The sequence below is a fragment of the Fragaria vesca genome, linkage group LG4 (assembly GCF_000184155.1).
Source record: "Fragaria vesca subsp. vesca linkage group LG4, FraVesHawaii_1.0, whole genome shotgun sequence".
NCBI lineage: Eukaryota > Viridiplantae > Streptophyta > Magnoliopsida > Rosales > Rosaceae > Fragaria > Fragaria vesca.
Window position 1 is genome coordinate 9,244,221 of NC_020494.1, and position 13,794 is coordinate 9,258,014.

General features: G+C 36.9%; 2 protein-coding genes across 2 annotated transcripts in view; both read right to left on the bottom strand.

Moving 5' to 3' along the window:
• LOC101291621 (polyadenylate-binding protein 1-like) overlaps positions 1–3,163 on the bottom strand; it is a 26,569-nt gene extending 23,406 nt beyond the window's left edge. The window contains exon 1 of the mRNA XM_004298011.1: positions 3,062–3,163. Coding sequence (XP_004298059.1) covers positions 3,062–3,163 — 102 coding nt within the window. The remainder of the gene's footprint in view (positions 1–3,061) is intronic.
• A 2,025-nt stretch (positions 3,164–5,188) lies between these two features.
• Positions 5,189–10,424, bottom strand: LOC101291916 (histone-lysine N-methyltransferase ASHR3-like). Its single transcript, XM_004298012.1, has 11 exons — positions 10,122–10,424; positions 9,292–9,438; positions 8,825–8,989; positions 8,279–8,305; positions 7,565–7,679; positions 7,264–7,360; positions 6,912–7,005; positions 6,693–6,771; positions 6,395–6,566; positions 5,861–5,941; positions 5,189–5,363 (listed from the first exon to the last, which is right to left on the bottom strand). The coding sequence occupies exons 1-11, from the start codon at positions 10,422–10,424 to the stop codon at positions 5,189–5,191; spliced, it is 1,455 nt and encodes a 484-aa protein (XP_004298060.1).
• Between the last annotated feature and the right edge of the window lie 3,370 nt (positions 10,425–13,794).

Below are 13,794 nucleotides of genomic sequence, written 5' to 3' on the forward strand. Positions count from 1 at the left end.
TACGATCAACTCAAATAAAACTCAAAATCAACATATACACAGATATACGTACCTATATATAGCTCCACAAGCTAATTATGGACAGATTTCGACAACACCCAAACTTTTTCTCCCGTTTTTTTTTCCCAGATGAGCTGCTGTCCAGATCTGCAAATATAAGGCACTTTAGCCGATGACATTTTAATTTCGTCAGCTAAATAATTTTAAAGTCGTCGGCTAAAGTTCACAGACTATAGCCGATGAAAAGAATTATTTAGCTGACGAAATTAAAATTTCGTCGGCTAAAGATAATCATAGCCAACGAAAATTTAAATTAGCCGACGAAGAAAAATTTCGTTAACTAACGTGGACTTTAGCCGACGAAAAAATGGTTCGTCGGACTGGTTTTTTATTTTTGTCGGCTAAAGCCTTTTCTTCTGGTAGTGCAACATTATCCTCAACAACATACTATCACATCATTATTCTCAACAACACAATATCACATCATTATTCTCAACAACACAATAACACGTCATAAATTATATCCTTCCACATAGATATATTTACATGAACAAAATATAGATATTCCACAAGAATAATCTATCAATAATCAATAAAATTATGATCACATGAATCTCAAAATAGCATATAAAGAAAACTTGTTTTATCTTACCTATGAGCCGTTGGCGATCAAGCTCATATATTTTTAAAAACAATTAAAAACATATTAATAAATCCAACATCATCATCATTATCATCATATGACCATAATAACATTAGGTTCAAAAGTGAACCTTGGTGAGATTTACTCACCTAAATATCCTGCTGCAATTTCCACAACTGAATATAGCAAGCGAAACACAACTTCACAAATCACCTAAAATCACACAATTAAAACCTTAGTAACTAAAATACTATAGGTTTTCACAATACCCTTAACTAACCCTTAGTTCAAGGGAGGACAACTTTCTAAAGTCGTCGAACTTAGAGACCCAAAAATGGCTGCCTCTAATCCTCAAATCCTAACTCAAACCTCCACCAAGCCTAATATCACACTTAAAGTTCTAACATGCAAACCTTGCTCACAACCTAGGACTTCTACATCTCAACATGCTCACCACAACAAGAGCTAGCTAAAACACAGCAACCTAAGCCACAAATATTGCCGGACGCGCTGCCACACGCCGCCACAGGCGGCGGCGAGTGGGCCCCACGCGCCTCCATGAACTTCAAATTTTGAGAAAACTCTCAACAGTAAAGTTGAAGCTTGAAGCATGGGGAACAACTTTCATACCTGAGGCTTCAACCAATTTTGGCCGGAAACTGCCCCGAACAGTAACCAAAAAATCAACCCACAAAACCTGCAAAACCGACCTCAAAACCTCAAAAACTTGCTTCAATCTATGCCTAGCCACCACTAGAAGGAGGAGAGGATCAAAACTCACCTATGGGTGCCCCTCGCCGCCGCCGTATACGGCGGTTCTGACCGTGGCACAGCAGCGCCCTTTGCCGGCTAAACGCTTCATTTCCGGCGTCCTACACCGAGCAACAGCTGCCCAGCCTTGAAGAGGGCACCTGTGGGAGTCGAACAGGACCAGCGGCGGTCCAATTGGTGGCCGGACGGCGGAGCTAGCTCTGGTGGAAGGTTGGTTCTCGAGTGAGCTCGGGAGAGGAAGAGAGAGAAGAGAGAAAGGAGAGAAAGGAGAGGGAAGAGAGAGAAAAAAAAGAGTGGCTGACTTGTTTTTAGGGTTTCCAAAAACATCCCAAACACATTTTTCTACTTATACTCTTTTCAAACCCGGAAACAAAATTCCTCTGAACATAACTTCTTCATACGACATCCGTTTTAGGCGTGTTGCATGTCTACGAACTCGTATCGACAAACTCTACAACTTTCATGAAGGAAGTTTTTGAAGATAACTTACGGAAAATAAAGTCAACTTTTGGCCTCTTAAAAGTCAAAGCATTTTAAATTAAACTCCCGAAACTTCAACTTCGTATAAACCAAAGAATTTTCATAAATAATCCTTCATTAAATATGGGAATAATACAAGGAAAATTGATATGAAAATCTAGGGTATTACAAGTAAGCTTAATGAGTCAATTCATGCACTCTCCTACTACTCATCATCTCAGCATTGTTAAAAGAATTTTGTGCTGCTTAAAAGGCACGGTAAGCCGAGGAATTGTGATGAGAAACAATGGTCACTTCAAGATGGAAAGATACTCAGATTCAGATTGGGCTGATAATGCCATTGATAGAAAATCCACCATTGGCTATTGTACCTTCATTGGAGGCAACCTCGTCACTTGGAAGAGTAAGAAGCAAACAGTAGTTGCTAGATCAAGCGTCGAGGCAGAATATCGTGCTATGGCATCCACAGCTTGTGAAATTATTTGGCTGAAAGTATTGTTGGGAGAATTAGGCATTGTGTGCACTCAACCTAATTCTTTACATTGTGACAATCAGGCTGCTATGCATATTGCAGCCAATTCAGTTTTCCATGAACGTACAAAGCATATCGAGTTGACTGCCACTTTGTTCGGAATCAAGTTTAAGCAAAACTCATTGAGACAGTGTACACAAGATCTTGTGATCAACTGGCAGATATTTTCACCAAGATTCTTGCTTCTGCTCAGTATGAACGATTGCTTTCCAAGCTTGGCTCAAGGAATTCCCTTGATCCAGCTTGAGGGGGAGTGTTAGAAGCTATTACCTACGGTGTTAGCTATTACCTAGTGTGTTAGCTGTTAACTGATTTTACACTTCTCCTGTCCCATACTTTTTCTAATTAGATTTGAGGTTGTCCTTTAAATTAAGGGACATCATCTTACTCCTTCTCTACAGTGGTTTATCTTCTAGGCCTAGGATTTTAGTTCACATGGTGATTAGTTTAAGAACTTGATCTGTTGGTCTATAGCTTGTGTTCTTATCTCTATATATAGGCTATATCTTGTACAAGTTTTCTGAAGATTAATACATATCTTTCTCATATTCAAAATCAATAACATCAAAGAAAAGAATACACTTAAAAATGGATGGTCCGAGTGGGATTGACTTCTGTAAAGCAACAGGACATACCTTGACAAACACATTCCCAATTCCACTTCTCCTAGCATCAGGATCACGATGAGACCACATGACCCTAATCACTCTTCCCTTCAGCTCAGAGTTATTCTTCATTTCAATGGCATGAATGGCTATTAGAAAGAAACGGAAACAAACAAAATTCAAATTCAGCTTAATTAAATATGATCTTCACCAGTGTAGACTTAAAGGACAATTTAACATTGAACAAACAAAGAAGCAATCCCTCATCAAACATATAACAAAATACATTGAAAAGAAAGAGAAAAAAACCCAAATTTCATTTTCCATCTACATCAAGTAAAACAACCAAGCAGATCAACACTGGAAAAATCACCCATCAACAACTAAGAAACACGACCACAATTCCTGTTCCAAATGGAACAAATCCCAGAACCCATATGTGGTTCTTCAAAATTGAATGAACCATCACTCATTCACCATCACCTGTTCCTACTCCCACTGCCTCTCATAATTCCTCATACTTCCAAAATTTCTAAGAGCAATTCATATGTCACTACAAAAGAGAGCAGAGATGACGACACCAGATCGGCGACCAACAAGATGAGTCGCAGATCGGAAGAAGACCGCAACGAAATCGAGGGGAAAGCCCAAAGCTAGGAAGTCGCGTAATGAAATAAGAGTGGTAAGAGTAATACCTGAAATCCAGTGATATAGGTTGCACAAAACGGAGATTCGCCGATCCAAACTTGTATTCAACTTACGGAGTTGTGTTGCTGGGTTGATACGACTCTCTTATCATATTTTGGCTCTAAACCCTCGATTGAATCTCCTTATTTCTCCTCTTTTCTGCGTCCCCCTACCATGGAATTGACAACCCTACCCCTCAGTCACTATTTTGATTTTTTACCCACCCGGCTTGACAGTCGGGTTGGACGGCGCCGTCTGGTGTAAAAATGCCTGGTGTATTCTAGACGACTCCAACATACAGAACTAAAAAATTAAGCATGAAGGCTTTTCAATATACTAGTCTTTTTACCCGTGCAAATGGAATCACAAATTCACTAGTATGCATCTCACTACCCACTTTTCTCTCCATGATTATCTATTTATTTTACTATTTATTTTTTAATTTGGCTTCTTTCTATAATAACTTTTATTTTTGATAACCTTTAATGAACTCATTAAGGGTAAAATTGGCGAAACACAATTTGATGAATTTCTGTTTGTTTTATAGAAATAACCCTTACTGATATCTTTTATTTTAATGAACTTTATACTTATGGGGGACAGTTTGGAGACTTCATAAAATTAGTGAAGCGTTTGACACCAAAAAAGGCCTAGCTTTCTAATATAGTAGAGATTAAGAGATATGCAATGGCCGCTGACCTGGACACGTTGCCTTGAAGATTCATCTTAATTGGGATCTACTTAACCAGACATTAATTCAACTTGACGGCCAGCCACCATTATATAGATGCTCCAAGTTTCCTTGGAAGCCTTTCTGAGTCCCATATATATGCGCACCTTCTATCATGCATTGTTTGATCCACCCCGTTTTTTTGGTTATATTCATGATGCAGCAGTCTTTCGTAGATTCTTATTCTGAATGCTAACAATGATGCGCATTCGTGGAATATATCCAATGGTACTCTGACTACTCTCCCTTCATTAGTTTGCACTTTGTCGCTCTTCATAGTGTCACCAGAATGTGAAAACAATCGGAGAACAAATTGATTAAGGAATCAGAGCAATTGAAAGAAACAAATTCCAACTGTATATCACTATAACAAGTTGGTTAGAATCCGATTACAATAACGAATCGAATCAAACACTTTTTTGATTAATATTTTGTGTATATCCTTTATAAATAAAGCCAGAAATTGTTTAAACTGTTACATGACCAACAAAACGAAGTTCTGCATAGGTTTATACATGTAGATGTTCCTCTTTAATGACTAGAAATTAACTGAAGTGTGTCAAAACAAAAGGTCAAGATGTGATTATGTAGTTTCTGCCCCTTTTCTTTTTTTTCTTCTTCTTTTGATTTCCATTTTCTTTTCAAGTGCCCACATTTCTTTTTTTTCTTCTTCTTTTGAGTTCCATTTTCTTTTCAAGTGCCCACATTTCTTTTTACGGGCAATCTACAGCAGTGGACATTTAAGAAATTGTTGACAGAGATTCCCTAAGGATAGCTATGCAAGCAGTGGGTGTTCTCTTGCGTTTCTTCCCCCAGAAAAGATCCATCTTACAAATCTTTTTCTTGGAGCCAAGGTACCCTTGACAATTTGATGCACCACAATAACACTTCACCTCGGGTCCAAATTGCACAAATCTACAAAATGTACTCACGAATAAGGCACCATAAATAGATGGGGGTGTTATGATCAAAGTAGGGTATTTTAGCTCAATCTTCAAATGTTATAGGACTTGACCAAATCACACAAAAACCCAGCACAGTTGTAAAATAGGGAGAGAGAATGTGGGGGTAGGGGAACAAACTAGATTGTAGAAATGAAGAGGAAACTTGGGGATTGAGATGACTGGAAACCTATGCAGCTTTATGGAAGAGAGAAGCAATGGGGGAAATGCAACAATAAACCAAGCAAAACAGTTTATGGCAGGGTTCTTCCATGAGGACTTTAACATTGGGAATCTAGTAAATATGATTGTCACTTTGTCAGTAGCTACATGAGTGGCATTATGCTCTATTGCAAAGGACTTCTGATATCAGAATAATGCAATATTCTGGTAAAAAGACAAATAACAAAGCATGGATTAACAAACAGATTTACCTACACTCTAGTTCAATATCACTAGGTCAAAAAGTACCTATAATCGTATGTTAATGCCTCTCCAACTTCTATTGATCTTGCAGCAAACACACCGACACGTGTTTCCCCCTCAACTTCCCTGCAAAAAAATAACTTGCATTGTTGATTAGGACTCGGGACCTAATTCTGGATCGACAGGTTAAAGCAGATAGAGAATTTAGTAGCACTACCGGTGGATCGTATCATTGCATTAATTTTCTTTTAATATTTTTGGATAAATAGGAGCCCAAAGCCCAGAAAAAGAAACCAAAACTGAAACTAGAAACTAGGTATGCTCCTAAAACCAGGAGTTTCACACAATTCATCCAACAGCAAGTTGATAACTTGTGGATAAAAAATAATAATAATCACATTCTATCCCAATATTCTACTCTTAATCAACAACATTGAAAATATATAAAAAAAAAACGCTTCAATAATTATAAGATAAAAAGCAACATTGAAAGAGCAAATCATCCTAACGGAATCAGAAAGTGAGTACTATCTCAAATTGTAAAGCAATATATAAGTAGTCATGTTAAACCACACTAACCACTTTTCAAGGACACAGTTCGGATCACAGCTGTGATTTAGAAATCGTGATGGATTTCCTTTAAAAGTAGCATCAATTGTGAAGTCTTTTCGAATTTCACACATATAAAAATTCTTCACTTCTTTGTATTTCATGTCCCAAAGCCTTTGTTCGCACAAAGCATCATCAATAACTATTAAAAAAAAAAGAAAAAGAGGAAAAAGTAAACAGCATCAATGATTGTAGAATACGCAATGAAACAGCAAGGAAAACATAAATTTTGCGTTTGGCTGTTGTAATCAAAGCTAAAGGAAACTACCTTCCCCAATATACTCGATTATGAAATCGCCTTTCTTAATGCATTCAGCTGCCTCTGCTCCCCAACCACAGTGTGCGGTCTGAGATGGAGTATAAAAGATTAATAGACTTGAATTCCTTGGTCACCAAGGGACCAGGGCAACATTTCTGTAATAAACTTTACTTGAATAAACTTTGAAGCTGACAAGAACGTGATGCCGTTCTAAACTACATTTCTTACCTTGACGATTCTGATCTTCTTCTCCTCCAGAAATGGACGATTTGTGCAATTTTCAGAACAACGGCAAACCTTTGAACAACTTATGCATTGAAGCCTGTTAGATTACCCACGTCACTATGAGGCTTCAGTATCCATGAATTTTCAATTTAAATGCACACAGTAATCAATTTTACACTGAGTATTAACTGTAAAGAGTGAATGATATATAAGGTACTACTACAGTTAAACAACATGATTAGCTATTGATGCATAAGAGTGAACAACATGAACCAATGTAAATAAATCATACAACACCTCAACAGCTAGAACATATCAAAAGTAAAACTTCATGATCAAAAAAATTTAAAAGTACCTGCAAACACAATCCACAGAGCATACAGATGTACAACCGCTGCATCCAACATCATCATCATCATCATCATCTCGCTTCTTCTTGACTAGGTAAATATCTGAGTTCAGTCAAGGTAGGTGCCATGTTCAACATAAACTACAATAATAGAGCTTAATTTTGAGAAACAAGACAAAACAAAACTGAAGCAGAATAAAATTCAATCTTACTCCCCATTTTTACTCAAATCATTGCATACATCTGCTTAAGTGAAAACTTTACCAACCACAAGTAAATGATCAAATGGAACAAATATTAAGGATACTACGCCTGATATGCGTATATGGAGGAGGCTCTACATTGTTCTCCCTGTGTTTCCACATTAGGTCAATCTTGAACTCCTCTTCAGTGTAAGGCAGAGGCAACCGAAAGAATACCTCCTGAATGATGAAGAAAAAATCAATATTACAGGTACATAGTTAATTTCTTTATATTTAAAGATTTCAGAAATTGGACAGCCTAAGTCAATTTTCTGAGTTTTTACTTTTTAACACAACGCTGTTAATTAAGAGGTATCATTTGTAAATGAGGGTTATGGTAAGGTTCAAATAATAGGCATCCTTCATACCGGGAAGGAAACAAAAAAAAAACCATTGTTAAGGTCTTATAAATGGGTATTACTACAAACAAAATCTCTTTAATCGCCATGGAAGCAAGAATTGAGCGACACATAAAATCTTACATATACTTAGGTTCATGGGACTGGTTACCTATGGGCAAATAGGTTTCAAAAAATTGAACATTCCAGATAGGCACAAAGAGAAAATTGATTTCCAAAGTGATCCAGCCATGACTTTCTATAGTACTAATTGAAACAATTGTAATCAAAATACTGAAAGCTTGTCATGTTGCATACTGAACTGAAGTAGTAATGCCTGACAAGAGTAACAACATCATGATGTCACGAAAAATGATACAATCTGATCTGACTGTATAGTGTTAAATACTTCAAAAGTGAGATGATCTCCATTAGTCTAACCTCTGTATTGCTTGCTGAAACTGCATGCTGCTCATTCAACAAATACACCATTCCTGTCAACCAGCCTAATCAATGAAAAAATACAAACGACGAAATAAAACTTCAACAAAAGTATAAAGCATCTTATGCTAGTTAAAGCTCAAACTATAAGCCACCTCAAAAGGATTTACTTACCAAAGATATATAAGAACTTATAATGACTCACGTTATAAGAGTGTAGGGAAATGAAATCCATAAAACCATAATCGGAGAAATACATTTTTCAAGAAAAAAAATGATGTCCCAGATTGGATTTTATACTAGGTTTTTAAAGTTGCAACCGCTAATAGAACACCTATCATCTGAAGGCCAAATGAGAAGACCCTGAACCACAGAAAGTCTAACGTGGCTTTTCTTCCTGCAGCCCATTACTGAGAAGCTCGAGTTTTTTAACAGGATATAATGTGTTCTTCAAGGAAATGTAGTAACTCAAACAAATAATAATGTTTTGCACATTCAAATAAAAAAATTGCACATAGCAACTAATGAAGGAAAGAACAAATTGACCTTCCTGTCCTCCCGCCAATCTGTTGGATGCCTCCAACAAACAGCTCTCCCTGGCTGGTCTACTAAATGAATCACTTTATCCGGCCACGCTGCGCATTTATCATGGGATGCTATAATACAATGTACACAGCGCCAGTGTAACCTCTGTCTGCAAATGAAGCATACCTGCTTATTGAAAATGCAACTGAAGTAAGCATTTCTGTAAGGACAAGTGACATGACAAAACAACAGATAATAATTCAAACAATTGTGTTCTATATAAGTAAGGCAGAATGTAGAATGTTATAAACTATAGAAGAGATATGACAAAAGTGATGTCAAATTTTCTATTACAACATGCAGCTTAAAGTAACATTAAAGTTTCTAAGCAGCATTGCATACAACACTTATAGAGGTTTGTTGGCACAAGATAATAATAAATGATAGAAACTAGTCTTAGGGTCACTCTATTGGTTATAAGATCTTACATGTTGCGGACAAGTGAACTTTTTCATGTTAGAGATCCGAAGCCTTTCCTTCACACATCCCTGGTGATAGGGTCCTTGACAGCCACGAACAGAGCATAAGATCTCCTCCCCAGGGTAGACAAAATGATGGCAAATCTGGCACTCGGCCTGAAAAAGGAAAAGTACGCTTTGTGACTGATCATTTAAGATTACTAAAACTAAGACAAATATCAACTCAACATTCCATATATCCGGCAACAGGAAAACTTATCCACTAATTAACTTTCCAGAAAGGAACACCATGTCACAACCATAATGCTCAACTCAGAATTCCAACTTACAACCCATTCACTATAATAAAGTTAAGAAAGAAACGTAGTAAGATAAGCGAACTCAATTATCTTCCCGGCACTCATCTTAAAACACCTCGAGTCTTCCTAAGAAACAACCTTTTCCAGAACTGACCTCAAATAAAGTTTCGCATATCTCATAAATCAGTAGCTTTTCATACCATTTGTATGTCAAAATCTGTTCTCTAGCCAAGTAATTTTCTATACGGCATTCAAACAGAAATACATAAATCATATATCAAAGTTAATGATTGTCCAATTCAAAATTCAAGGTAACCCCAAGTTGATCATCGACATTCCGTTCGACACCATCCAACAAGACTTCAGTACTTTAAGTTTCTACAGTTGTCTATCAACCCCCAAGCAAGGTCATAATAATGTACAAAGAAACTACCGGTTCAGCACAGAACTAGCTAGATATAATCAATCTCTTACTCCTCTTCCCCTATTTTCTCATCAAAAAGCCCGAAAGAGAAACAAAACCAGACAAGAAAGATGTACCAATTTCTTTGCACCGTAAAGGAAAGGCAATGAGCTGCGGGACTCGGAAATCCCCAATTCCAATCTGCGGCAGACCCAATCCCTCACATGCTCCTCCAAACTCTTGCAATTGGAACTTCCGGCGCCGTTGCCGTTGGGCAGAGTCGCGAGCCCCATCCTCCTCTGGTCCCAGTCGCCGTCAACGCCTAGGGTTTTGACCGAGCAGCTATGTTCCGGCGGGTCTGTGACCGAGAGAGATTTGAGATTAGGGCAGTGAGCGACGGCTAGAGAATCCGAGGTGGAGAGGTTCGCGAGGTTCGGCATTGTCTGTAGAGAAGATTCAAAGTTGAAGTTTGGACAAGAGCAAACCTGCATCTACCGATTGAGAAATGAAGTGGAAAAGTTAAGAGAGAGAGAAAGAAACAGAGCGGGACTTTTGGGCGGGAAAGTTTGAGCCAAATGGGCAGGGCGCTTCAATTCTAGCAATGCCTTCTATAAGCCGGAAAAGATCCTCTGCTAAGTCGCTTCTTGTGTTCTTGGCTTCCAGTTTCAGTCGTTACGTATCTATAGGTTAGAATTTGGCCACGTCATTATCAGACTATTAAATACTCAAATAATGCCTACTTCAATACTAACGCCGTTGGTTTCTCCCAGTTTGCTGTTAAGATCAACCATGTGGTCGGTTCTCTCTCAATCTTTCTATCTATCTCACCATCGCGATAAACAACCATAGCGATGTTACATTTTTTTTTTTTCGTTAGCGATGTTACCTTGGCTTACACAAATACTAGCCTTCATGCCCGCGTGCTTTTTTTTCGTTAGCGATGTTACCTTGGCTTACACAAATACTAGCCTTCATGCCCGCGTTGCACGCGTGCAGAAGAATTTCCATCAAATTTTATCGAATTTGAAAACTTATCGGTTGATCAGAAATTAATAATCAACTATTAGTAGAGTTCAGGTCCTTAACCAAAACCCACAAACACAAAGGTTTGATACAAATTAAAGAAAGTAAAGAGTAGCCTGGAAGATCTATCAAAACAGACAAAGTTTCACTTTAATTTATCAAAACAAATTCTTTCACGGTAGCTACAACTGTATTGATGATCGAGTGATGATAGTGAGCAAATCTCCTCTCAATATTGCTTTCTCTTAAGGTGCTTTTTATGGTCTTCAACAGAAGATTGGTCAAAAGAAAATGACCAGTAGATTGGATGTAAATATCAGTATTAACCAAAACACTGATTAAAAAATTTGAAGAACCATTTCCATTTCACCATAACTATTATCAATGAAAAGATGGATTGTGAACATTAAATAGTCTTCACATTATCACGCTCTGAACACAATTCTCATGAAACACGGAATAATAATTCCAGCTACAGCACAATTGTAAAACTACGATTCCACAGCAACACTACAAACACAAATCACATTCACTGATTCCACACAAACAATAGATATTGCATAATACCAACATATGACTGGAAACAAAGAAGCTGAGGAGAAATTAACTCATAATCAAATGCACTTTTTCACAACAGGGCAGGATCATATATACATATTAAACATTCAGCATAAAAAGTATAAAACATATAGCGATGATTGCTAATGAGATGATTATACATACTGAACACTCAGATACGTGCAGATAGTGATGATTATACATATTAAACACTGAGATAATTGCATATATCAGAAACTAACATTAAAAGCCAATTCTAAATGACAACTAATGATAACATCGATAAAAATGACAACAGATGAGGAGAAATGAAATTAGACTCTTATGAAGGCCTTTTCCATGCATTTGATGTAAATCATGTAATTGGATAATCTAAAGCAAACAGTTCTCACATTTCATTTAAAACCACAAATGCTACAAACTTGCTTTTTCAAATTGAAATATTCTCCTTATGGCCTAGAAAATTTTGTCTGCTATTAAATTTATTCCACAATAAGATCAAGTTCACATACATCATCAATTAAGATTCTCACGCTATAACACCAAAACTGTAATCACATCTAAACAATTAAAAATAAAAATAAAAAACAAACAACACTAGAAGAGAAAAAAACTCTTTGGCTACTAAGAATAAAAAAATGCAGCTAAAAAAAGGGATCAAACTAACAAAAGGTGCAAACTTAAAACCAACATATACCAATTGAGCCAATTTCAACCTCATCAGATAAAACTTACGAAACATACAAATCAAGCATTTAGTAAATAAAGGCCCCAAAAATGAAGAGAATGGAGTTTACTGATTCTAGGGTCAGTATCGATTATCGAGTGAGCAGAGGAGTGAATGGAATCATTACCTGACCTTCAAAATCAAATTTCCAAAACCTTTAGTTTCATGTTCAGGTCCTCAAGTGTCAGGACCCACCCCGAATTTCACCCTGAAACACAAGGTAAATCCTGCAGGGTACACCTTCATTGAAAATTTACCGAAAATTCGGCATAACCTTCTTTGAAAATAGACAACCCTTACCTGAAAAATCCAACTTAACACTTCTATAACCAAACATCCATCCTCAACACCTGGAGTCTTCCTGCTCCCCAAGTTCATCACACCTCCCAATATATCAATTACTCAACTAAAATAATCCCACAACCAACAATAAACAAAATTAATTCACTAACTAATGATCAGAGCATATCTAATAATGAAAGAATAACAATGAATAAAGATTAAGCTGAAGCAGCCTCTGACTATGCCTCGACTCCATGTACGCTCGACCTCTTTTAAACCTAGCCTGCAAACTGGGCATTTAAAACTAAAGGGCCCAGGGGAAAGTAATTTAAAAATGTTAGAGTGAGTGGACAAAAATAAATTAAATAACTTAACTAATATAAACTTATATACTTTCCTGCATTTCAACTTTTAAAACCTAACAACATGCAACTTGATAACCCAAATAACTTTAAATCCAGAATACCATAAAAATAGACAAACCATCCCCGCTGGTTAATCAAATGTAGAAATCTCGTAATAAGAGATAAACCAGCCCCGCTGGTTAATCAAATACATAACTGAGAAGAATAAAATAAGGGGAAGAGTTATCACCATGTAACAGGAGCCTCTCAGGCTCGGGTCGGTGCCTCCCAGGCTATAATAGCGTTCCATGCTAAGCGCTCTACTCACTTATAGTGAGTAGCCGCTAATAATGGATAGCTAACAAATAAATATAAATACCGATCGGTTGCTTCCCAAACTATAATAGCGTCCCACGCTGAGCGCTCTACTCACCTATGGTGAGTAGCTGCTAATAATGGTTAGCTAACAGTAATCAAATATAAGCGACCCTATATTATGTTGACTAAAACATACGAAAACACTTAAATCCATTAATCTTCCCCAAGATTATACGAATGGTACGGTTCCCAACCGTACTTAAAAATCATCATAAGAAATTATAATAACTCAATGACCTGTCTCACACGTCAAAATATTCTCAAAACCATAATATAAGCGAGATTTAATTAACAAATAAAAATCATAATTAATATCTCAATCCAAAATACTCGTTAAAACATTCTCAAGGTCAAGATCGATATTCCACCAATAATTTCGAAGATTATAAATAGCAAACTACCGAAAATCCCATTTTCGGAAATCTTTTATAAATCTCAAAGTCCACCATTAAAACCATTTTAATGAAATCCGGAATTTATAAAAATATCCAAACTCAA